At 55.7% G+C, this 23,945-nt stretch overlaps 1 protein-coding gene and 1 non-coding gene across 2 annotated transcripts; one reads left to right on the forward strand and one right to left on the reverse strand.

Annotated features, from left to right (window-relative positions):
* Positions 1–1,279: 1,279 nt before the first annotated feature.
* Positions 1,280–23,670, reverse strand: SLC41A1 (solute carrier family 41 member 1). The gene is made up of 11 exons (XM_003999419.6): positions 23,254–23,670; positions 20,540–21,541; positions 12,218–12,325; positions 11,044–11,115; positions 10,259–10,403; positions 9,997–10,143; positions 9,245–9,392; positions 8,280–8,359; positions 7,236–7,370; positions 6,777–6,925; positions 1,280–3,835 (listed from the first exon to the last, which is right to left on the reverse strand). Exons 2-11 carry the CDS (start codon positions 20,912–20,914, stop codon positions 3,650–3,652), a joined length of 1,545 nt encoding a protein of 514 aa, XP_003999468.1. The 5' UTR covers positions 20,915–21,541; positions 23,254–23,670; the 3' UTR covers positions 1,280–3,649.
* LOC111558473 lies at positions 5,885–6,021 on the forward strand. The gene has a single exon (XR_002739375.1). It is a non-coding gene; the product is annotated as a U4 spliceosomal RNA (small nuclear RNA).
* Positions 23,671–23,945: the final 275 nt, after the last annotated feature.

Below are 23,945 nucleotides of genomic sequence, written 5' to 3' on the forward strand. Positions count from 1 at the left end.
GGGATCCTTTCACAACATATACATATATCAAATCATCATGTTCTATAAATATTTTACAAGTTTATTTGTCAATTTTACCTCCATAAAGCTGAAACAAACAAACAAACAAGGCTGATTACTGGGGTGAGTAATGCTCGGCATTTAGTATATGCTCTGTAAGATTGTCCCACGTCCTGTGGGGCAAGTGTCCGGGTGGACAGCGGTTCCCAGCGGAGGCTTTGGAGTCAGACAGACCTAGGGGGAGCCGCACTGGGGCTCTGCTCTTCCCTATCTGCCATCTCAGAAACGTTGCTTTGTCACAAACGTGTGTGTCTGTGTGCGTCTGCTAAGGCTGTGTCACGCTCTGCCCTCCAAACTCCGGTCACATGGAACTCTCTGTAGTTCTCCAAAGCTTCAGGCTCACTTCCCTGCTTAGCATATTGCTCCCTTGCGAGATGGCTCTTTCCCTTCCCACTTTCTGCTAACTCCTATTCCCCCTGACTTCCTCCAAGACTTCCCTGACCCTCAAGACTGGGTTAAGTGTCTTCCCCATCTGCCTGCTCCCGTAGCCACCCTCCATTTACTACCCCTATGGTCACTGTACTGACATTGCTTTGTCATTGGCCAACCCCCCCCCCCCCGCCCTTTAAACAATGACTAGTATTTTGGGGGTTTAGTGTGCTAGGCACAGAGCTTGGTGCTTTATATGTATTACCTCGCCGAAATCTCCTAGCAATTGTAGGAAATAGGTATTAGTACAGGTGAGAAAACTGAGGCTCAGAGAGGATAAATGATTTGCTAACGTCACACAAGTGCAAGCAGAAGATCGAGGATCTGAACCAAGGCCTGTCTGGCTCCAAACACTTCGAAGGCCATTGTAAATTTCTAAGGGCTTACAGGGCGGAGCATAGTGAAGGCACGTAGTAAGTCCTCAACAAATCCTAGCTGCTATTAATTTGACGCAACCAGACCGTCAGCTCTGCAGGGAAGGAATCTGAACCCGTAGACGCTTGTGCCCCTTAGCACGATACCCCACCCGAGGCCGACTCAGTGCGTGGAAGGTGGAAGGCAAGGACACTGCACGGACTTCTGGAATAAGTCCCAGGGCACTGCTGATCGTTTCGCAATAAATGACTGATGTGTGCGTTTTAGCACACAGCTCTGTATGTAAGGGATGTTTCATTTCTTGTCATACTCTGGCCTCTTGCCACTTCTGGGGGAGGAGGGGGTGGGACTACCGAGGGGAGGCTAAACAGCTGGAGCTGCTTCAGGGTGAGACACACAGGAACCGCCAACCACCTAAATAAACGTCCTCTTTATTTTACCAAATATAATTTATCAGTTACGTTGACATTTGTCAATTCAGTTATAGTAACTATAAATAATCCTCTTAAGACACAGTTCTGTAACTCTTTAAGGATACAAGAGTAAACCAATGTTGCTCCTCTCAGCCAGGCCAAAATGACATGCAGTTTGTGCAATCAGGGGAAAAGAAACGAGTCTTCCGGGAAAGTCCACTTCATTTTCTTTCCCTTTCATCCCACAGTCCTCCCGCTGCTCACACACTGAGGGCTTGGGGCACGCCTACCTTCCTGCTTTTTCAGCAAAGGAGGATGCTCCCGAGTCTCCAGGGCGGCCTGGCTGAACTCCAGGGACGAGGAAGGGGTGAGTGACTGGGGGCAGGGGTGACCGGGGAACACAGGGGCACAGCCTCGGGGGCAGAGGACTTGGTTTTGGTGCCTGTACAAGAAGAGTCTGTGTGCAAATGTGTCTGGAGGTGGAGGGCAGGATAAAAGAGGGCCTGAGGGAAGAGCAGAAACAAGGCTGGTGTTAATGAACTCTGCCAGACCCGGCCCCAGCTAGATAACCCCCCCACGGTTCCTTCCAGTTCTAAGACTCCAGAAAGTGGCCCGGGCGGAAATGGAGGGACAGAAAAGATAGTCTCTGGAGGTACAGGCTGAGTTCCTGGGATGAGATCTGGTGTTGGGAAGACACAGGGTCAGTGCCTAGCCTGCTGCTGGAGGCGGGCCCTTCCGGCTAGAGAGAGGAGGGTTTATGGGGGCGGGGGAGAGAGAGGCTAGAAGAAACCTGCATCCAAACGCTCGGCTATGCACACACGTGAGTGTGGGCAGATTTCCGATCTGGTCAGAGTAATGGGCGGGGGCGGATGGGGAGGCTCCCGTGTTCCCCAGGTCTTGCACTCGGCAGAGCAGAGGAGCAGCAGCTGGTGACGTCCAGCCTACCAGGTCGGAATCCTCTTTCGGGTGGCTGGCAGGGGGAAGAAAAGGTGAGGAAGGCTGGTTTAGGGAAGTGACCTGCTGGCTGAGCAGTGGGGCTGGGGGCTCTAGCTGGGGTCAGCACTGCACGGAGGCGGGATCTAGAGGCTGCGCCTGGCCTGATGACACAGATGGAAACACTTCCAGCAAGGAAGCTTTCTGTCACCCTGGAAGGGGCACACGGCCTTTGTGTCCGGGGAAGCAGGGGAGCTTAGAGCCGTTTCCCTGACCGCCGGCACGGTCCCTAACATGTGGTCGGCCCTCCATCAGTATAGCTCAGTGAATGCTTCAGACCAGGCCTGCACATGAGCTCCTCTTGGGGAGGCTGTGTATTTGTTGAATGAGTGAATGAATGAATGAATGAATGGATGATGAATGAGGGCAGAAGCCAAGAGAGAAGACCCTCCACAGCAGGACGGCATGAGTGATTTCAGGAAGGGGCAGAGTCGAAGGTGATGATGTGAAATGCCCGCCCTCGGGAGAAACAGCGACAGTGAGCCACCCTCCACATACTCATTCCCTGTCCCTAATCTTGGAACCCAACCTGGAAAGCTCTGGAAAAGGTGGTGTTGAGAGACAATTAGACACAAAGATTAAACAGAGATAAACAATCGGTCCTCTGGGCCCAGGGAGGATGTAGATCTTGGTAAACCTGTTGGTGGACACGGGTCAACAGGAAGACCAGGCCCCTACTCATTTCTTCCCGGATGTGACAATCAATTGGAAAAAGATCAAAGGGAGGGGTTGGTGGTGTTTATCAGACAGCTGGGTAAGGGGCGTGTGTACAATCTGAATAGTCAGTCTGCCTCACTCTTTTTGGGACCGAGAGAGAACAGGGCTAGGATTACACGGGGCCAGGAGCAGCTATCTCCTTCCTAGTGCTTTGAAGTTGGTCCGTTTATAGAAGAAAATATGTGTGTGTTTTGGAAGAACGGGGGTGGGGGTGGGGGAATGATATTTATCTCTCTGTTCAATCAAAAAGAAAAAAAAAGAAGGAAAAGAAACCCACAAAACCAGAACCCACTTACAGAGGGTTTCTCATTAGGGCCATGACCGAGTTTGCTAAAGCTAAACCAGATGCCCCCAGATCCCAGACAGAAACCCCTGCCCCAATCCACATCGCCTGGAGGCACCCACCAGGAAATTGCACTTGGTGATTGTCTCAAAAATCTACTTGTACTGCTCATCTCAGTCCATCTGTCCTGTCTGAATTCTTGCTATACAAACTTGGCTCAATGTATAAAAATTCCCATTGAAAATAATGAGAATTCAGTATCAAAGTGAAGTCCCTAGAAAGAGGTGGGAGTGTGGAGTGGGGCTGGGGGAAGGGGAACAAAAGAAAAAACTCAAACAGAAAGTGCAGGAGGGGTGGGGGAAAAGGTTGAGTGACCAGGCTAGTCCCCAACATCTGTGTCTCGGTCCCCAATGAGCCAGAGGACATGGAAGCTGAGTGCTAGGAGCCCAGTGCCGAGCAGGTCCCCCAGAGCTGTCAAGTACGGGATGGAGAAGTTGTCTGGGTCCAGGCCCCGGCCCCACATCCAGTGCACCATCCAGTCCGCGATGTACAGGAGAATCAGCACCTGGGGAGACAGAAGGGCCCGGCCTATAGCCATCCCCTCTCTCCAGGGGGAGCCAGAGGCCACGCGATGGAACGCACCCATTGCCTCACAAGGCTCGGCTATCCACAGTGGGACAGCTCATCTTTCCACCCTTGCATTGTTTCCAGTCCCAAACAAGAGACTTCGTAATCTAAATCCTACTTATTGCAGAAATTCAGCACTCTTGCCTCTAATTCTGGGTCATCCTATTCTCGGGTCCCTCCAGCACCTGCCCTGTCGGCCTCTCCGGGAGCCTGGCAAGGGGCTGGGGACTGGAGCTGGCCTTCCACACAGGGGCTTCTCCGCGGAGCAGAGCAGAGCAGAGCAGAATAAGGACAGCATTGGAGGCTGCTGCCAGCACACTTGTACCGTTGTCTAAATAACAGTCGATTATCCCAAGCTAGCTTCCTCCTGCCCCTTTCGGTTCTGCTGCCGTGGGCTCCTGGAAAGCAGGTCTAGCTTAACATTAGCCCTAGCAAAACAGAATTACGAGTCTGTCAGCTGGATGTAAACCAGAGCGCGTATCAATTCAAAACACATTTTGGATCATCTGCTGCTTTGATTTATCTGTGCCCTTACTTCCCTCCCACTTCTACAGATCAAGAATGATCTAGATTAGAACTTTGCTAGGGGGCCCCAGGACCAGTAGCGTCAACAACAGCTGGGAGCTGGTTACAGAGGCAGAATCTCAGGTCCCCCTCTTGACCTTCTAAATCGGAATCTGCATTTTAACAAGATTCACGTACGCTTTTAAGTTGGCAAAGCGCTTGATGTAGAACACTAGAGGGGAGTGACGCAGGACCATGTCTTCTGTATCCTCAGCACCATTTGGGCTCCCTAAATGCCCGCATCTGCGTGCGAATGAAGAGGTTTCTACCCGTAAATCTCCAACACAGTCATTTGGGAGGTTTTGCTTTTAACCATATTTTGCAAAAACTGGTATGTAAATTCTGCCCTGAGGGGCTCAGTTGCAGGAACCGGAGGCCCTTGGGGGATCCTGAAGCCAGAACCGATACCTAATTTTAGGCAAACTTGGTTGTTCTCTCGAAGGCAGCCAGAGGTTACGGTTCCAGCACCCTGCACGTTCCCCCTTGCCTTGCACACAGCAGCCTTGTACGTGGCCTGCCCCTGGCCCTGGGTGAGGGCCGCCCCCCCCCCCACTTCCCGCCCCCTAACTTCGCACCCTTCCCAGCAGCCGCAGAAGAGTCCCAAACAAAGAGTGTGGCCAGGAGGACTTCAGGACAAGCTTCAGGAAGGGCACGGCAGCAGCTGACCCCTCATTCCAGCCTCCCGAGCCAGCTCTAGGACGCATGGCTGAGAGGAGGGGGCAAAGTACGCAGGAAGAACCTTTACAGCGGACTAAGTGCCCAGCTCTGGCCCTCCACAGGCCTAGAGAAGAGAGCAGAGGTGAGGGTGCCTCCAGCCGGCCCCAAATGGGGAACAGAGCCAAGGTGTATCCTTCCTGATGGAGGCCGAGGGCTAACCTCTAGCCACAGACCCTTAGCGTACCCACCCCCGCTTTCCCAGCAAGGGCACTTAACCCAACTTGCAGGGGAACGTGCTGCGTAGGCAACTGCCACGGGGCAAGAACGGATGGTTGATTCCCAGCCCAGCCCTTGGTAAGATGTCCCAACACGCAGCCTTTTCAAGGTGTGGGGTGAGGGGCTGGAGGGATAAGAGGTTCCCAATGGCGGACTGGTTAAATGAAATCATGTCCATCTATCTATACGATAGAAGACCGCAGCCATCAAAGAATCAGGGCGCTCTTCTCTTTATGTGTTGACGTGGACTGACCTCTAGGATAAACTGTCAGGTGAAAAAACAGGGTGTGGACAGTGTGGAGGGTATGCTACATGTGTGTACAAAAAAAGGGGGGGGGGAGGAAAAGAAGAAAAATTATGTTTGTATAAATACAGAAAAGGTTGAAGGATCTACAAGAAACGGATGACACGGGTGGCCAGAAGGAAGGGACTGGGTGGCAGGGAGAGGGCAGAAAGGAAGAGCTCTCATTACGAACCTTTAAAATGTTTAAGCTTGGCACAGTGGCAGTATCGTAGCCAATGAGGTTTATCCGAGGCGCGATTAGGGCTAATTAAAATGTTTTGAACTATGGGGCTGTTATTACCGGTCGAAAGTCAGGTCTATAGAAATTGAAACTATAATACTAGGGTGAGCGTGGCTCCAAAGGGATAGCGTAAGGCGGGGCCTGTGACGGAGGAACGGTTCTGTGGCGACGATACACAATTCTACGGCACGGAGACAGAACGGCATGGAATTAAACACACGCGTGCACATGAGTGTATATAAAACTGATGCAGTCCGTGGACCGTTCCGACCCTCACTGCCCGGTCTTGTTACTGTGCTGAGTTACGTGAGATGTTACCGCTGCGGGAAACTGGGTGAACAGTACACGGGATCTCTTGGTACGTGTTTTTTGCAACTTCCCGTGAATATATAATTATTTCAAAATAAGAGGTTGCAAAAAAATGGAATATTACTAGCAGGGAGAGAGTGTATTGTGTTCCAGGATGGCAAGGCTGGACAGGATCCTAGTGTGGTGGTGCTGACATTTTTTTCTGAAGCCGTGAAACCCTCCGTTCGAATGACATCTCCTGAGGAAGCCCAGCACGCAAAACAGCCGAGTGGAGCTCCGTGGCCAGGCCGGTGGGGGTGGCACCCAGGCCCACCTGCTCGGCACCCTACAACCACCACCTCGGGTCCATTCCTCTCAATTTACAAATGGATCACTGAGGCTCAGAGACGTAAAGCAACTGGGCCAAAGTCACACAGCATGTTCGTGACTCTGCTGGAACTGCAGCCTGTTCTCTGAGCCCCTGAGCCCAGTGTTTCCTGGCCACCCCAGTCCCAGAAGAAGTGGTGGCAGAGTGTGTGGCAGGCCCTCCCACGCCCCTGCCGTCCGTACCTGGAGCAGGGCAGCTGTCATGTAGAAGATGATGAAGATGAGCGTAAGAGTGGTGTGCCCGCCCTGCATACAGCTGATGGTGTAGAGGAACACCAGGTGTCCTGGAACCACAAGGAGGAAGAGGACCCGGGCCGAGCGAGAATTCACATCTGGGACCAGGGGAGAGAGGGGGTGAGGAGGTGAGGAGGAGGAGCCCTGGCCCCGGAAGGCCTTTCAGTCAGGGGACACCACACTACGCTCCAGGACAGCGGGGCTGTCTCTGCTCTCCACGCCGTGGTCCCCAGCCCCCGTGGCATCCCAGGAAAGGACCGTCTTCCTGCCTGGGATCTGCTCTCCAGAGAGAAGGAGATCTTCTCCTTCTAGGAGTATCTAGGCTCCAGCTGGTTCTCAGGAGAAGCTCACTGAGTGCCGCCCCCTCCAGAGCCGGAAGGGACTGGGAGGCTGGGACTCTGCCATTACCAGGACTGAAGAAGGTGGTGCAAGGACTGGGGCAGCGGCGGGGGGCTTGCTCCGAGTTCTCCCCTGGCATCCCGTTCATGTGCAGAAAAGTGGAGATGCGGCTGGCCTGCACGGCCACCAGATTGCCCCCGACACCTGCAGAGAGACAGAAGGGGAGTGAGGAGTGGGGAGGGCAGGACACATTCACCAGTCCCACGGGGAAAAGGGACACACTGAGGAGGAAGACCAAGATGCCCCCATTTCCAGGGAGTCTTCCAGGCTCCTTCCGTCCTCCCCGCTATGGAGACGTGGCAGTCCCATGTGCCCCTCGGGTGGCCGAGGGTGCGGGAAGGGGTGCAGGCCGATCTGTAGACTCAGGGAACCTGAGCCCCTGCTGTCCCACCCACACGGCCGAGGCGACAAGGCCTTGCCTTGCCTCAGCCCCTCTCCTCAGCTCTGAGCAGACCCAGGTACCCCCTGCCCCTGTGCTGGTTCCAGGAACTGATTTCAGGTCTCAGGTTTGAGCTCTGGACTCTGGAATCTGGTACCTCTCCTAGGAACCGTGCTGGTTTATTGTTGCCCCTCCCACCGCTGACCTACCCCCTGCTCTTCTCAGCCTTGCTTGGAGCTCCGAGAGGCTGACTTCTACAGACTACATCACCCAGTCTCCCCTGCTGGCTGCTTCTAATCGGGTTAGTTCAACAGGAGGCACCAGTACCCCAGTCAGAGACGAGGGGGTGGGGGGGGGGGAGAGAGGGGCATGTATGTCTTTCCTTATCCCAATCTGCTTTTAGGTAGAGGCTTACCCCTGCTGGGGGCAGAGGTGTGTTCCCTCTGGGCTCCTATAACACTGTTTCTTCCCCTTGACCCTTGAGGACTAGGGCTTCCTGTGGTTGCTAATCTGTGTGTCCTTCCCCTGCTCCCTGCTCTGTGAGCAGCCCCTTCATTAAAGTCTTGAACTCTCTGAGCGGGATACTCTTGCCCGCCGGAATCCCGACGCAGTGCCCCCCACACCCTCCTCTCCTGCCCCCCTCTGTTCCCCCGGCGCTGATGCCAAGACCTCACCATTAATCACAGGCGTGAAGACGGCCATCCCTGCAAAGTTGGGGTCCGAGACAGTCTTGTCCAAGATGAGACCTCCCACACTACACAGACGAAGACAAAGTGACACAAAGATCACCGAAGGGTTGTGCTTCGGTTCCGGGGATGACAGGCACAGGCCCATCTGGCCTCGGGGAGGAAGAGGAGGTGCTCCCAGGCTCCCCGGTCTCCCAGACCTTGCCCCCTTTGCCAGAACCAGGTGCTGTTTATGATATTCAGAGCTGGCAGAGCGGCCCCAGAGCTAACTGGTGGCACCGGGTCAGGCAGCCGCCTCCTGTACCCGCCCCGCAGGTTGGCTGCAGGAGCCAAGGGCGACCTGCCCGGGAGGGCCGCCTGGTGTGCCTGCTTGGTGTTCGTTTCCCCTTGTGGAAACAGCGTGGGGCTCTTCCTCGGGAATCGCCTCTCTCAAACTCAGTCACTGTGGTTCGGGTGACACTGCTTCAACGACGGCCAGGCCCCGGGCCCAGCCAATCACGGCATCGCTTTCCCGCAGCCAGAGTGATGGGCTCAGGCAGAGCCGTGTGACTGGCTGAGAGCCGGTGAAATTCTGTCGCGGGACTTTGTGGAACTGTGGAGAGGCTTCCTCCCACGGGAGTTAGTAAGAGTAAGGAAAGCATGAACCTGGAGTTGCAGGCCATCACAGGGAGAAGCGGAACCGAGAGGCGGACAGTAGCGGAGCCCTGATGCTGTCGCTGATGCGCCTGAGCATAGCCGGGCCTTTTTAGTTCCCTGAGCCAGTGCGTTCTGCTGCTCAGTGCAACCCATTTCAGATGGCTTCTGTCGCATGCAACAGAAGGCCATGGAGCCGATACACTCTTGAAGGCATCTCTAGGGTCGGCACCAGACCGCTCCCCTTTTCCCAGGGCTCCCCAGGGACTCTCTGGCAGGGTGGGAGGAGGGTGAGGGTGCGTACGAGGGCCCGAGCCTACCTGCTGATGGCCATGGCAATGATGACGGGCTCCCAGCCTGAGTACAACACCTCCCTTGTGGCTGGGCTCCGTCGGGCGAGCACCACCCAGACAGGCAGCAGGGCCACGAAGAAGGCACACACCAGGGGGTAGATGTATTGCCAGTCATCTGAGAGAGGCAGAGATCAGAGGGAGGTGAGCACCGCAGCTCCCTGCTCAGGCCTCCCCCGGCTCGGCCTGCCAGTGTGCCGGCAGATCCACGGGAACGTCACCCTAGGTGCCTGTAAACACATGACCTCATTGATCCTCCCTGGAAGGCCAGGACAGAGGAGGGGCCAGCCTTTTCCATTCTGTCGATGAGGAACACCAAGCTGAGAGCTCCCCAGGCATGGGGCTCATTAGGGGCAGAGACCAGATTCCAGCTTCCTTGGCTTTGATCCCCAGAAATCACTAATTCCCCTCCCCTTCTTCACTCTGCAAGCAGATTCCAGACTTCAGTTCCTTTCCCTCACCCCTTCCACCTTTACGCCTCCCAAGGCAAGTAGGAATCCACCGGATCAGGCAAGAATAGATTTCTCAGACCCTTTTCCCCGTGCCCCTGCTGCCTGCATGCATTGGAGAGTACTTAGTCTCCGTGCTCGGGAGTTATTACAAAACTGTGTTCCAACCAGATAGTTAAGAACTTAGAGGAAATCCTTACACGCCGGTAAACCCACTGCCATCTCTCCCAATCCCCCCTACCCTGGTCACACCCTCAGTGGCCTCAGCCTCACCCCGCTCCAGGTAGAGTCCCCAGCTGATGCCTGAGAGCAGTGCCAAGGTGATGAGGTCACCCAGGCTGGCGGCAATGGGCGTGGCCACATTGTCTGGGTTGATTCCAATCTTTCGGGAGCCAATGATGACTCCAATCATGATCATACCTGGGGAGGAAGGGGATGGGCCGGGCGGGGCGAGAAGAGATAAAGGGGTATCAACAAACAAAAGGAGAGATTGGAGGTGCCAGGCTGACACCCTGCCCTTCTCTTCCTTCCTTACCCAGTACCAGGGAGGCGATGAAGGCCGTGGCCACGCTGCTGGCACACAGTAGGAAGGCGTGCGGGATGCTGAAGTGGCCGTCAGGGATCCAGCCAAAGACAACGGCTGCGATGGATGCCAGGAAGCCCACCACCGTGGCCTGCACCTGAGGAGGGAGTGGTAACTCAGACAGTGGGGGGAGGGGGTGGGGGCACCAAGAGATTCCTAGCACCGGTCACTGAGCACTTAGCCAGACCTCGTCGTGGCTCTCGGCAGCCCCAGGAGGCAGGCTGGGCTGGACTGTGCAGCAGTCCTCCCAGGCTGGAATGATGTCTTTATTTATTTAGTTTCACACCAGACACTAGTACTGGGCAGTGCACCCTGCAGGCGCCCGGGACGTGTTACTGGCTGGATGACTGTCCCTCTGGGGATTGGGGTGAGGCTCAGCAGAGCCTGAGCCTTCAGTCCACAGACAAGGCCTGGGACTCCAGGGTTAAGACTCTCAGTCTGGAAGCTGTGTAGCCTCACGTGGTCGATGGCACTCCAGCACTCCGGAGTCTGATCTGTGGGGACTCACACCCAGTGGACCCCTGCGGGTCGAGAACTGACATGGGGCCCGCTGGGACCCTCCCCATCTTGGCCGTTTTCCTGGGAAACTTGGTTACCTCCTAGAGCTGCTTCAGGAGACGCCAGCTCGGCAGGATGCTGGAGTGTCGCTCCCAAGCAGGCTGGGGCTGACCTCAGTCGTTCAGATTCCTGACTAAGGGGGAAGCTTAGCCCACCCTCGTTGGTCTCTGCTTTCTTACCTGGATGAGGGCCATGTTCCCCGTGATCATCCGCCAGAGCTCCTTGGGTGTGTCCATGTGCCCAATGTTGGCCTGGGAGAGGGAGGGCGAGGGGCTGGAGCTCCAGGCTGGAAAAGGCCTGCAGCTCCGTCTGTTGGGAACCTGCCTGGATTAGGAGCCAGTGCATGTGGCCTAAGACTCTGGGACCAGGGCGTAACCCCCAGGGAAAGTGAAGCAGCATCAAGGGGGCCAGGAGAGGGAAGGAGCTAAAGAGGCTGAGCTGCTGCAGCTGGGGCGGGGGGCCGGAAGGGGGCTCCCAAGGCAGCCCGCTCTTCTCCTTCTCGCCTCCTCTCAGGACAGCCGCTGAGCAGAGGCAGAGTCCATCCCACCGGCTGCTCATCTGGGCGGCCCATTCCCGTGTGGGTCAGAATGACCCAATCCCTGGCTCTGAGGCCCGCTTGCCATCCTCGGGCAGGAAAGGTCAGCTGCCGGTACAGGACTGGGGCTGCAAGAGGGTCTGGGCCAGAAGTAAGGCAAGATGGGGTGGGCTTGACCGGCTGCCACTCTCTCTGCTGCCCTCTCTGGACTTGGAGCAGTGCGGGACATCCCTGCCAGCTGGCTGCCCAGCCTCCTGAGTCTTATTGCTTCCCACCTCCCACCCTGTGGCCCTGAATCTGGTTCCTTCTCTGAACGGTCACGGCTGATCTCTGGGGCTGTGGGGAGGGGGAGTGATAAGCAGCCCCCTCCCTGTCTATTCACTTGATGAAGAGTAAGTGGCAATGGGGGAAAGGGAATGGGATGCGAGGGGGGCTGGGAAGGCCTGGCTCTGCTCCTGCCCAGCTGTGGAGTAGGGCTGGAGATCAGAGGAGGCCCCCATCTGTGCAGGTCGAGGGACCAGCATGACGCTTGCCTGTCAAAGCTGCACAAACAGTCACGAGGCGGGTTGCAAAGCAGGGGGTGGGGCAAGAGTCCAGGGACAGCTGGGACATCCAGAAACCAAGCCTGGGAACCACTCTGGGCGGGGAGCCCCTGCCCAGAAGCAGGACGCCCAGGCTGGGATCTCCCTACCCCTTCCCGCCCCAGCCCCGCACTCCAGGCCTGGGCACTCGAGAAAGGCCTGTAGTGATCTCTCAGTCTGGCTCTGTGCCGCCCGGAGTCCTCTGTGTGTCCCATGCCTCCCAGCCAGGACACTCACTGCAGTGGACAGCCTCGATGCCAGGGTCATTTCCAGGTTCCCCTTAAGCCCCAGCAGCGCAGGCACCAGGATGAAGACCTCTGTCACCTTCTGGAAGACTTCCCAGTGCTACAAGGTGAAAACAGAACCCAGGAATCTCAGTGCCCCAAACGGTTGGCATCAGGTCGAGCAGATAGTCTGGGACCAGGGGCTCGAGGAGGAAATGGAATCAGCAGGGCATGAGCACACCAAGCGCCTTTTCTCCAAGAACCCTGGAACCCAACCAAGAGCATGGTGCTGCAAACAACACGGCCCCCCGCTTCCTGGCACCCAGAAATGGGGAGACGTGGAGGGTCGCTTCCGGTCAGGAACTCCGGCCTGGTTCCACTTCCTCTGCCTGCTCTCTGGAGCCGGGGGGAGAGGAGGTGAGGACCCACACAGCTGTCACCCCAGGCTGGTTTACACCCCAGAACTCCTTCCCAGGCCCCCCTCAAATAGCAGTCCCCAACCTCTTTGCCTTCAGCCCAGTTTCTCTGTGGCTGCAGCCTTGGGTGGTGTTGTCTCAGCTGTCGAGAGCCAGGCTCCACAGGGCTGGGGCTGAGATTAGAGTTTGTTTGGTTTCTGTGTCCAAGGGCTTTGGGCCTCAGCCACAGCAAGTCTCCTTAAGAGGCTCTGAATCAAGACCGGAGCCCCCAAATCTCTGCATGCTGGTTTGCAGGAGGCTTTTTATGCCTCCTCTGCATTCCCGCACCTCACATCCCTTCCCCAGTCTCTCAGCTAGGCAAGGCAGGTGTGGCCCTGTAGGAAGAGCACGGGACTAGGAGTCAGGAGGCAGAGGTTCTAGTCTGGGGACTATCAGGCCTGGCTCTCCACCCAGTTTCTTCAGCCAACAGCTGTTAAGTGCCGACGGTGTGCCAGGCTAAGCGCTCTACGTATGTTTTCTCATCTCTTCCTATCAACAATCCATTTCGGTAGGGGCTATTTTTGTCCCCATTTTGTGAATGAGGAAAGAGAGGTTCGGGGGGCGCAATACTTGTTCGTGCCAAGAGGGGAAAGAGAAAGAGCCAGGATTGGCTATTTGAAAGCTACTTTAATTGCAAGTGGGACTGAAGATGTGCAAAAAGGGCTGGGATTGCGTCTCCCTCCCTGGTGCTGGCTGCCGCATGGGCTCCAGTGTTTGTTCCCTTATTTGTTTAGGAATGGGTCACCACCTTTGGAGAGGGAGGAGGGGGTGGGTGGCCAGGCGAGCGTATGCAGGCTGATGAGGGAGTTGTGGGCAGGAGGCAGAGTGCTGTGGGTGGGAGGGCACTGGACTGAGAGCCTTGGGTCTCCTACAGAGACCACAGGGGTGGGCCTTATGCTGTCCCCCCTAGCGGCCTCCCACACGGACCAGGACAACCTGTACGGGGGCCTCAGACACATTACAAGGGCCTCAAGCTCCTGACTGTAAACTGTACAATTCAGGGGCTAACTCAGATGGTCTCTAAAGGCAATTCCAGCATTGACACTCCACAGTTAAGAACGAGGACAGCTGTAAATCAAACCCCCAGGGAGATGTATCACCTACACCCATTAGATTGGCTACTATGCAAAATCGCCAGAAAAAAACAAGTGTTGGTTGGCAAGGAAGTGGAGAGACTGGAGCCCTCGTGCGCTGTTGGTTGGGGTGTAAAATACCGTAACCACTGCGGAAAATAGTATGGGGGGGTCCCCCCCAAATTAAAAATAGAGCCACCCTAGGGGCACCCGGGTGGCTCGGTCGGTTACGCGTCCGACTTCGGCTCAGGTCGTGATCTCACGGTTCATGGGTTCGAGCCCCATGTCCGGCTCCGTGCTGACAGCTCAGACCCTGCAGCCTGCCTCGGATTCTGTGTCTCTCTCTCTGTCCTTCTCCCACTTGTGCTCTCTCTCTCTCAAAAAAAAAAAAAAAAAAAAAAACCAAAAAACAAACAAAAAAACTTAAAAAAATGTAGAGAATAATAAAACTACCCTATAATCCCGCAATCTCCCTGCTGGGTGTATATCCGAAAGAAGCGAAAGCAGAGTCTTGAAGAGATATTTGCTCACCCATGTTCACAGCACCATTATTCCCAATGGCCAAGAGGTACAAGCAGCCCTGGTGCCCACTGATGGACAGACACACGAGGTGGTATATACAGACAGGGGACCAGTGTTCACCCTTAAAAAGAGGACATTCTGGGGCTCCTGGGTGGCTGAGTCGGTGACGCATCCAGCTGTTGATTTTAGCGCATGGCATGATCTCATGGTTTGTGAGTTCGAGCCCCCCGTTGGGCTCTGCGCTGACAGCACGGAGCCTGCTTGGGATTCTCTCTCTGCCCCTCTCTCTGCCCCTCCTCCGCTTGTTCCCTTTCTCTCTCTCTCTCTCTCAGAATAAATGAGCAGACTTTAAAAACTAACTAAATGAATACACTAAAAGAAAAAAAAGGAAGAGCATTCTGACACATGCTATATAACATGGATGGACCGTAAGGACATTATACAAAAGTGAAATAAGCCAGAGTCACAAAAAGACAAAAACTCTACAATTCCACCTCTATAAGGCACCCAAAGTAGTCAAATTCATAGAAATAACAAGTAGAATGCTTGGTTGTCAGGGGCTGGAAGGGGATTTAGTGTTTAATGGTTATAGACGTTCAGTTTCTCGAGATGAAAAAGTTCTAGAGATCTGTTTCACAACCATGTGAATATACTTAACACTACTAAATTATCCATCTAAAAATGGTTGAGATGATGAACTTTGTTGTGTTTTTTACCACAATAATAAATAATAACAATAATAATCATAAAAGATGAGCAAGGATTATTGGAGGGGGCTGGGCCAGGGCCAGAGACTTGAGCAGGCTGGATACCTGCCGGGAGGACCTAGAAGGTAAGGATTTCTCTCTTCTTGTCAGAGTTCTTTTCGCGGGTGTGTGCGCATGTCGCTGGGGTGTATGCTCACCCAAGCTCCTGGTCTGGCCCCTCGCAGGTGGAGGGCCTAGGACTCTCTTTAGGGGAGCCCCTCCCCAAGACTAAGGATGGGAGAGCAGCCCCCACCCCCTGCCTGCCCCCTCTCCCCCAGCGCCACTGGCTGAGCTTTGAGGTGCCCCCAGGAGGAGAGAGCCAGCCCCTTGCAGACACTGGAGGACCGTGAACCCCATCTCACTCCCGGGGTCCCCAGTGAGAAGGCAGCCCCAGCGAGCCCCGGCCACCCCGGAGGAACTTGGGGACCGTTACTCTGGGACACAGCTAGGGCACACCACTGGGGTTCCAGCTCCCTGCGGACCCGGCCTGCTCTGCTTCACCTCATCCTCTCTCCCTAAACTGGACAAACAGCTCCAGGGAGGGGAGGACTTCCCCTCCCCCCACGAGGGTGGCTGACTGGGGACTTCGGAAGCTTCTCTCAGAGCACAGCCTCGTATCCCCTCCTCACTGCAAACCATCCGCCCCTCCTAGCTTCCACACCGCCGGCTCCGTGCAGAGCCTGGCTCTCCTGGTGGGCGTGGGTAACGTGCACATGCAGGCCGAGTGAAAGGACCTGGAAAGAAATACTTTAAGTGTCTGCGTGTAATGTCGGCTACGCTGTTTGTGAGGCGTATTGTTTGTCTTTGCGATTATTTAAGAAAAAAATGTAGGAAGCCGAGCTAAGCCCCTCTGGCTGCCATGATAAGCACTCCCAAAGCCCTCCACCTCCCAGCACACGCGTTAGAAGGACCTAGAAGGTACGGGGGTTTCAGTAGCGGCAAGATGAGAGACGGAGAGGCAAGGGGAACACGCAGTCACTATAACAGCCCCTGTGCAAAAGTTTTCCCAGCCCACACACAATTCGGCCTGGAATCTCTTACCGCCTGACCCTCGGCCCAGCAAAGCCCTGAACTGGCACTTGGGTCAGAGTAGCCAATTCCCACACACATACTTGCTTCACCCACCGAGCCTGCTCAAAGAGGCAGCTCAGGCAGGGGCAGGAGGGAGCCTCAGACACACACACATGCACACACACTCTGTGTCTCTGGGAAGAGAGGCGGGTGATGTGGAACCAGCCTGGGAGGCAGGGCGGCCCTCAGGTTGGGCGGCTAGAATGTGGCAGGGGCAGACAGTGAGTGTCTCTCTTCCTTCCGTTGGCCTAATTCAGGCCCATCCTGTTCATCCTGGTGAGGAGTGCCTGCCCCTGAAGTCAATCAAACCTGTCAGCCAAGCCTTCACCCACGCCTTCCTGCTCTGCTGGGGACAGAAAAGGGCACGGTCCAGGAAGCACGGCCCCACTCGGTAGGGGAGGGCATCTACAGATCTCACTGCTTTTCAGAATGTAGCTCCTCTTCCCTTTCTCTGTCCTTGGCTGGGACTGGGGGCTCATTGGTTCCTGATATCTGGGGGTGAGAAATGAGACTGCTCCCCCCACACTCCAAAATAATTCTGATCCAAAGCGATCACCCTAAATTTCATACCTCAGTGGTCCTGCCGGGACCTCTTCCCCCTCCTTCCAACTTGCCTCTCCCGTCCCTTACCTCCTCTGGCTTCATATACTGACTTCCGTCCGCTTTCAAGCATTCTGCCCTGTGCTCTCTCCCCCTCCAGGAGGGTAGCGGCAGGGCGGAGAGTCACAGCCAGGAACAGGTGGAATCAAGACATTAAGAAGACCAAAATCCCGGGGTGCCTGGGTGGCTCAGTCAGTTAAGCGTCCGACTTTGGCTCACATTATGATCTCGCGATTCGTGAGTTCAAGCCCCGTGTCGGGCTCTGTGCTGATAGCTCAGAGCCTGGAACCTGTTTCAGACTCTGAGTCTCCCTCTCTCTTTCTGCCCCTCCCCTGCTCATGCTCTGTCTCTCTCTCTCTCTCTCAAAGATAAATAAACATTAAAAAAAAAGAAGAAGACTAAAATCCCTAGAGATAAGCTCTGACCAGGCTGTGGGAGGACCCCGGAAGCTGGGCTGGAGTTGAGGACTAAGTCAGAGTCACCTGCCTGAGGCTTTCCCCCTCTGCAGGCATCCCAGGTGCCCAAGCAGGCGAGCCCCAGGCCAGCCTGGGTATCCGGGGCTGTGCAAAGGGCGAGAACGAGAGTGGTCAGCGGAGATGGGATCCGAGCATCCTGCCCGCGAGCGCCGGCGGCCCTGGGAGCAGGCCAGGCCGGCAGGAACGCTTCTTTCCCTCCACTTCCCCAAGCCCACATTCGCCATCCGCCTTCATCTCCGTGGACTCTTCCACATGAGCAGCTGGAGGAGGAGGTGTTTGGGGGAGGAGGTTGTCGCCTTTCCTTGGGATTCTCAGTACGTGAGTAGGGAGCTAAAATAAGGACCTAGGGGTCTCACCTGTCCTAACACAGCTGGGAATTCCAGGAAAGGTTGGTACACACCACCTCCTGCCACCCCCATCCCTCAAAAGGCTGACGGAAAAGGGGAGCGAGATGCCCTGCAAAGGCCTAGGAGCAGACTGGGGGGTGGGGCACAGAGCACCTTCGGCAGATCCCTATCCGACCACATTCAACCAACCGCCTCCACTCCCACAATGGGCCCAACCCTGCTTTCCTTCCTAAATGTCACAGGAACTTTCAGCCTCGGTCTGGACGCTGGAGCAGATGGCAGTCCATTTTTCTTTTTTTTGACTTTTGGACAGTATACCAGTCCCTTATCTCACTGCAGAGGCTGGCTGTGCACATTGGAGGGGGGGGGCAGATAAGAGGCAACAGAAAGGAGCCTCCTAGGAAGAGACTAAGTCTTCTGCAGTCGTGCGGAAAGATGGGGGGCCCTGGACCAAGGAGCCATCAGCACCGGACTTTGGTTCATTTGCTCTGAGATGCTGGGGACACTCTATAGCCAACCCCTCCAGATGGCCCCAGTCTTTTAGGCACTCCCAAATTCTGTCCCACTGAAGGCCATCTCAGCTTGTGAAGGGGGAATACAAGTGTGAATCCCTAGAAATCGTCCTGCTTTTCCTGAATCTGAGATTGTCAGTCACCCCTCTCCCCCTGCCCCCTGCCCTTTGCTCTCCTGGATGTGGAATAAGAAACTCCCTGTGGTCCCATGTCCTGGTCTTTCTGCACCCTCCTCCTGCCCTGATATCACTGTAGCCATCTGCAAGGCCTGCTCCAACCCAGCTGTGACAGGAAGGCTGGGGGAGGGGGACAAGGACAAACCAGCCATTGTCATCTATACCAAATGGATCCTAGCTCTGGGGTGAGAGCCTAAGTGCCACACTGAGGGCAATTGCTGGCCCTCTGTGGGTACGCTGGGCAGGCTCCAAAAGTCCCTACCGCTGTCTCAGGCTCATGGGTGTGGGGTGGGGGTGGGGCCAGATGTGAGAAGCCTTTTCCATCTCTCGAGTTCTGAGTGTGTGGGAATGGGGTGGGGGTGGGGGACCGCTAAGAACCTTTGTTCTTGTTCACTTCATAACTCCAGTTGTTCAGGATTCTGATCCACTCTGTCCTTTGAGGGAAGACGTGGAGAGCAGATTCCTCCCTGAGTCTTTAACCAACTGGCAAATCACGGGCATGGTGAAGGCTGCAGGGCTTAACGGCCCAGGAGGCTCTGAGTCAGGATGACCAGGGACAAGTTCCCTAATCCCTCTCAGCCATAGGTTCCCTATCTACAAAACGGAGATGATCATGGTGCCTACCTCACGGGCCTGCAGAAGGCCCTTACCATTACTGTCATTATTATGCAGAAAATAAAACAGCCGGACCCTGGTTGTATACCCCTTTGTAAGCACCAAACCAGAACCCAAAAACTCTTAAGAATGAGAACCAAGGCCACAGGAAAGGGACGGAAGAGGTGCGGACATTGCTACCCCAGGCTCATTTCTCCTCCGGCTCCTGCCCCCACCCCCTCCCCCGGGAGGAGAAGCAGCCCCTGGGGGAGGAATCCGAAGCCTGCCTTCCCAGCTCCAGACTGGCTTCCCAACCTCCATGAGGAACAACCCTGAGGACGACAAGTCAGGGCAGAGGGAAGGTCCTGTCCAGATGACAGGACAGGCCGAGGCACTCTGGCATGACATTAACACCATCCTCATCAGCAACAGGAAGTGCAGGGTTCTTCTCGTAAGGGCTCAAGTCAAAGTGGTCCAGGGGGACGCTGTCGACAGAGCCACGTAGAAACCACCACCCTCAGTTCCCTGGGACACTGGCAAAGTGACACCCGTCCACCAGCAGGACTCTCTGTATCACCACATGCATTGTGTGTAGGGCTGGCCTGGCCCAGGGAGGGGATGTTGAGCTCCACGTCCTCATGGACATGGGGGATTTCATGGTTAGGGACAAACTGGTGGTGGTGGTGGTGGGGTGGGGGGAACGCGTGGATCCCAAGGGCAAAGGCCAGATTTTCCCTGGTCTTTGTATTTCTCTAAGTACCTAGGACAGAGCTCAGCACTCAGCAGGAATTTGATACCTGCTAATGATTAACTTTGATAAACCCAGCACCTTGGGCCAGGGGAACTCTGTGTGCCTTACTACACTTCAAAAACTTTTACCTGGAAACAAGACTTGAATTCTCTCTTGGACCTGAAGGTTCTGGGTGAGTCCCAACCTGCTACACAGCATACCCCTGGCTCTCAGCTTCCAGGGCCTGCCAGTTGTTATTCTCACCTCTACCCAGTAGCCTCACGAGAAGCCTTTTTTGCTCAGGGCAGATTCATGAACGGCAGGTAAGAAGCAAAGAGGAGAGATGGTTCTGCCCAGGCCTGGTTACCTTTTGTCCCCATTTACATCACAGAATTGGCACTTCTAGGTCTTACCCCCAGCCCCCTCACCTTCCCCCCCCAAATCATGCATCAGGTCGCATGTGCTTACCCCTGTTCTCCAAGGAGATCGTACCAAGGTTACAGGCAGATAAGCAACACAAAATGCCTTTAAGAACCTTCCCACTTAATTTGAGACCCTCTTGGCAGCTGAACAAATTCCTGCCCAGCAGGGGGAAGGAGGGGAGACTTGAAACTGAGCTTTCTACTGTGGGTATCCTTGAAACCCCAAGTGAAGGAAAAAGACAGCACAAAGAGGAGTCCCATCTAAGTGTCTCCTACTGAGCTGGGCTCAGGAGGAATGCCCAGGAGGCATGGTAGGCAACAACCTTGTTCCATCTCCCCTCGTCCAAGCCTGAGCTCTGGAACAAATTCTGCTTCTGTTAAGCAATGCTGCCCTGAACACCTCCTCAGGGCTACTGGGCTTCCTCGAGGCTTCTGTAGAAAGTAAACTAGACCAAGAAGAAACTGAGGATGTGATCCAAAGGGAAACAGCATTCTAGGAAGCAGCAGCTGCTTCTGACAGGGAGGTGGAGAGAAAACTCCAAGAGTCAGTTTCCCAGGAGGAAAAGGTGGCCCTGGGTTCATGGTCAAGAGCTGCCCTACCCAGGTCCTACCTGCACGATGTCCAGCACCATGCCAGCAGCCACAGTCCCAAAGCCTGCCAGGAGGAAGGGAAACAGCACTTGCAGCCCGATGGAAAAGGAGGTCTCCTTGAGAGGGGAGGGTGGTGCGGGGCCACGGTCTGTGCTGACGTCGTCGCTTTCATTGCTCTGGCTCCCGTTCTCCAGAAGGGCGTCCTCCTCCCGAACCCCCTTGGCGTTGGCCCGGGACTCAATCACCACCACCTCCACCCCAGCCCCGTCAGGCCCCAGGAACTCTGAGGTCCCAGCCAAGGGCTCTCGCCCGGGGCCATCAGAAGAGCAAGGTGAGGGAGTAGGGCCAGTCCCGTTCAGCTGGTGGGCGTCCTTCGGCTCTGGCTTAGAGGACATGACGGGAAGGGAGGAGGGGAAGGGAGAACTTCTCTCTCTCTCTTTTTGTTTGCTTTCTCTCTCCCTTTCTAAGTTGGGAAAGAACTTAGTCTTGGGGTGAACCCAGGCTTGGGTGCCGCGGGACCTCTTCCCGCGGCTCTCTGCTCCTACCGGGCGCTGCACAAACTGCTCCACCGACAGGCAGCCCCATCAAGCACTGAAGCGGCGAGCTGGAAGGAAACGAGAAACTCCTCACCAGGCTCCGCGGCCAGCCGCTAGGGGTGCAGGTGCCTGACTCCCGCCGGCCAGCGCTGTGCTCGGGGGCAACTTATCTGGCCTCTTATCTTCTTTGGTTCTGAGCGGCAGGTTCCTCAGGGCAGGGGGCATCCAGAGTAGAAGAGCCCAGCCAAGTCCGGGGCGGCCTCTTAGGTGGCCCTTCTTTCATGAAAAGTAGCCTGAGTTCAAATCCTTGAGAAGGCAGCCGCGGCTGCGGCTCCCTCAGCTTCCCACAGCTCCTGGGGCTCTGTGGTCCCAGGGCAGTGTCTGCCGCCCTTCCCCTCTCCTCCAGAGATTTCCTTCCTTCCTGGGAAGTCCTTGTCCCGCGTTGAATCCCTGGTCCTTAAAGTCGCGAGAATCTGTGCGGAACACCTGATGTGGGAAGGAAGAAGACGAGAAAAAGAGAATGTGACGATATGGCAAAGGAGAGCTCACACTGGGACAGTTTTCCCACAAAGGCAGGCACTGAGTTTTCACTAAAACTACCGGTTCCCGCACTGTGGCATCTGGAGGGCCAGCAGGCACCGACCCTGCCGTTGTCCCAGCTGGCAGCCCACCGTCCCCCAGGGGTCACCGCAGTGGTCAACAGCAGCGAGATGTGGCCAGCCTGGGAGTGGGAAGATGTGGTTCAGGAGACCTTGGCATTGGCTTCTTGGCAACCAGGGGTGGACAGGGATGTCCTGGGGGAGATCCCTTCTTGAATGCTTATTAAGAACCTGGGATTATTTAAGTGTAGTCTCCCAGTGGGGTCAGTCACAAATTTAGTCACAAGCTCCCGGCCACACAGCAGAGGCACTGTACTGCAAAAGTGATTGTTTACAGTCACGAGACAGCTGTGCAAGGCAAATAAACAGGGAGAATCTGGTCACTAAATGAAAGTCTCCAGACCCCCAAACAGCCATAGCCCCTGAGAGAGAAAAAAACAAAAACAAAAACAAAAACCAAACCTAGGAGGACTCCCTGGGCAATGGGGCAAGGCTGCCAGACCAAGGCCAAGAGCCAGAGGCCTACCCACTCCTGCCCTTGAGAGTCAGCAGTGTTACAAAAAGCTCAGACGCTGACTGGGATCCAGGCTTCTGTCTCTACTTCTCTCCTCCTGTTCTTGGCCTTGTGGGTTTGTCAGATAGGACAAGAGAGTTATCTCAGTTTGAAGGGGGAGAGCGCAAAACTATTGGTTATTATGCACACATTTCAGTTCCCTAGGTTCGTCCTGTTCCCCAGGGTTGCTAAGAGTTGGATATAGTGGAATTCTTAAAAAACAAAAAGACAAAAGCAGCAAAACTAAAAAGAAAAAAAAAAAAAGTAAAACAAAGCAAAGCAAAGCAAAATATAAGCAGCACCACAAGCCAAAATGCACTTGTTCCCAAATGCATGTGTCTAGGTGTAACGGTCCCACTTTTCCTGTTTACGATCCCCCCCCCCCCCAGGCCCTGATCCCACCCTAGCCCATTTCACCAAAATAGTTCTTACAGGCAAAAAATAAATTTAAAGAGAATTTCCCTAGGTAGGATGAACAAGTACTTAAGTATTCCAAACACAATTAGTCAACTCCAGTTTGGGAAAGGGTGATTCAAACTCCGGTAACTGACCCATGGGAATTGTTTTCTCTTTCTGTGGACTCAAGTCACACATCCAGATTCCCTTTTCAGACCTCTTGAAACACAGTCCTGTGGTTCTTGACCCTCACTAGAAATCCAGAACGAGACCTCCGAGCAGGAGAGTCCACTGCTCCTATCCCAGCAGCGCCTGCTAGAACCTGACCCTCCCTCCTCCTCCTGTCTTCCTGGCAGGCCACCTAAACTGAAAGGGGGCACTCAGGAAGAGAAGCCAGTCCCTCACCACACTCCTTCCAGTAAAGAGACTTCAGACGGGCCTAAGGCCCTGGGATGAAAGAAGCAAAAGTAAACCAGGATGCCCTGAGGAGGGGACAAAAAAAGACCCGTTTTAGTATCTCCAAACCCAGGGCGGGGGAGAAGTAACTGGGTGGCCTACCCCGCCTCTCCCGCATTCAGACTCAGCAAATGCGCTGCTCGCCAGGGCTCCCGCCCTCCGCCACCCACCGCCCCAGACCCAACAGGACTGACCTGCCTCTCGCTTGGGAGGAAGGGGGGTGCCTGGCGAGTGGCAGCAGGGACCCGTGGTCTCGGGGGGTGCAGGGTTCCCCCTCTTCTCATCACTCCTCCTCGGCAGTCCTCCTCGGCCCCAGGCGTGCGCGCCCCCCACCCCCCCGCACCCCCGGCCAAGGCGAGCGTCCAGCCGCGACACCCGGCTCGCTACATTTCGCCTCTGCGTTACAGCGAGGCCGCCGCTCCGCTTCCCCGAGGGGTAGGTGGCCGGGGAGGGCAGGATATACCGCCTCGGGCCCGGGCGGGGGGGACCCGGACGGGGGACCGTGGGGCTGAACTCACTCGCCCCCAATCGCTTCTTGCCCGCGGACTTGGGCCCGACTGGTTGGCTGCTAGTGGCAAACGTGATCTGGGGCAGACTGGGTGGCACCCCCCCTCCATCAAAAATAGGTTCAGGATGGACAACTGCGGCAGCCAATCGGAGGCAGGGGAGGGGGCGGGCTCAGCCTCGGCCCGGCCCCTTTCCTTCGCTTTGTGCCGGGGAGGCGGGGCGCCGGGGAAACGCAGTGCGAGGAGTGACGGCGGCTGCGGGCCGGCGGCGTGTGCCGAGAGCTCGCGGGTCCCCTCGCCCGGCGGCCGGCGACCTGAGGTTTCCGTTGCCCGGCGCTCGCCGCTCGGGGCCGCCTCCCCCGAGCCGGCCCCGCCCCCGC

Source organism: Felis catus, chromosome F1 (genome assembly GCF_018350175.1).
Source record: "Felis catus isolate Fca126 chromosome F1, F.catus_Fca126_mat1.0, whole genome shotgun sequence".
NCBI lineage: Eukaryota > Metazoa > Chordata > Mammalia > Carnivora > Felidae > Felis > Felis catus.

What these genes read in the sequence shown, in the direction of transcription:
- SLC41A1 (XM_003999419.6), bottom strand. Translation starts at nt 20,914, where the DNA reads ATGTCCTCTAAGCCAGAGCCGAAGGACGCCCACCAGCTGAACGGGACT. An exon ending in GGGACTCTACCTGGAGCGGG is followed by an intron (nt 9,393 to 9,996) that starts GTGAGGCTGAGG and finishes TGCCTCTCTCAG; the next exon opens with ATGACTGGCAATACATCTAC. An exon ending in TGACAGCTGCCCTGCTCCAG is followed by an intron (nt 3,836 to 6,776) that starts GTACGGACGGCA and finishes CTGTCTCCCCAG; the next exon opens with GTGCTGATTCTCCTGTACAT.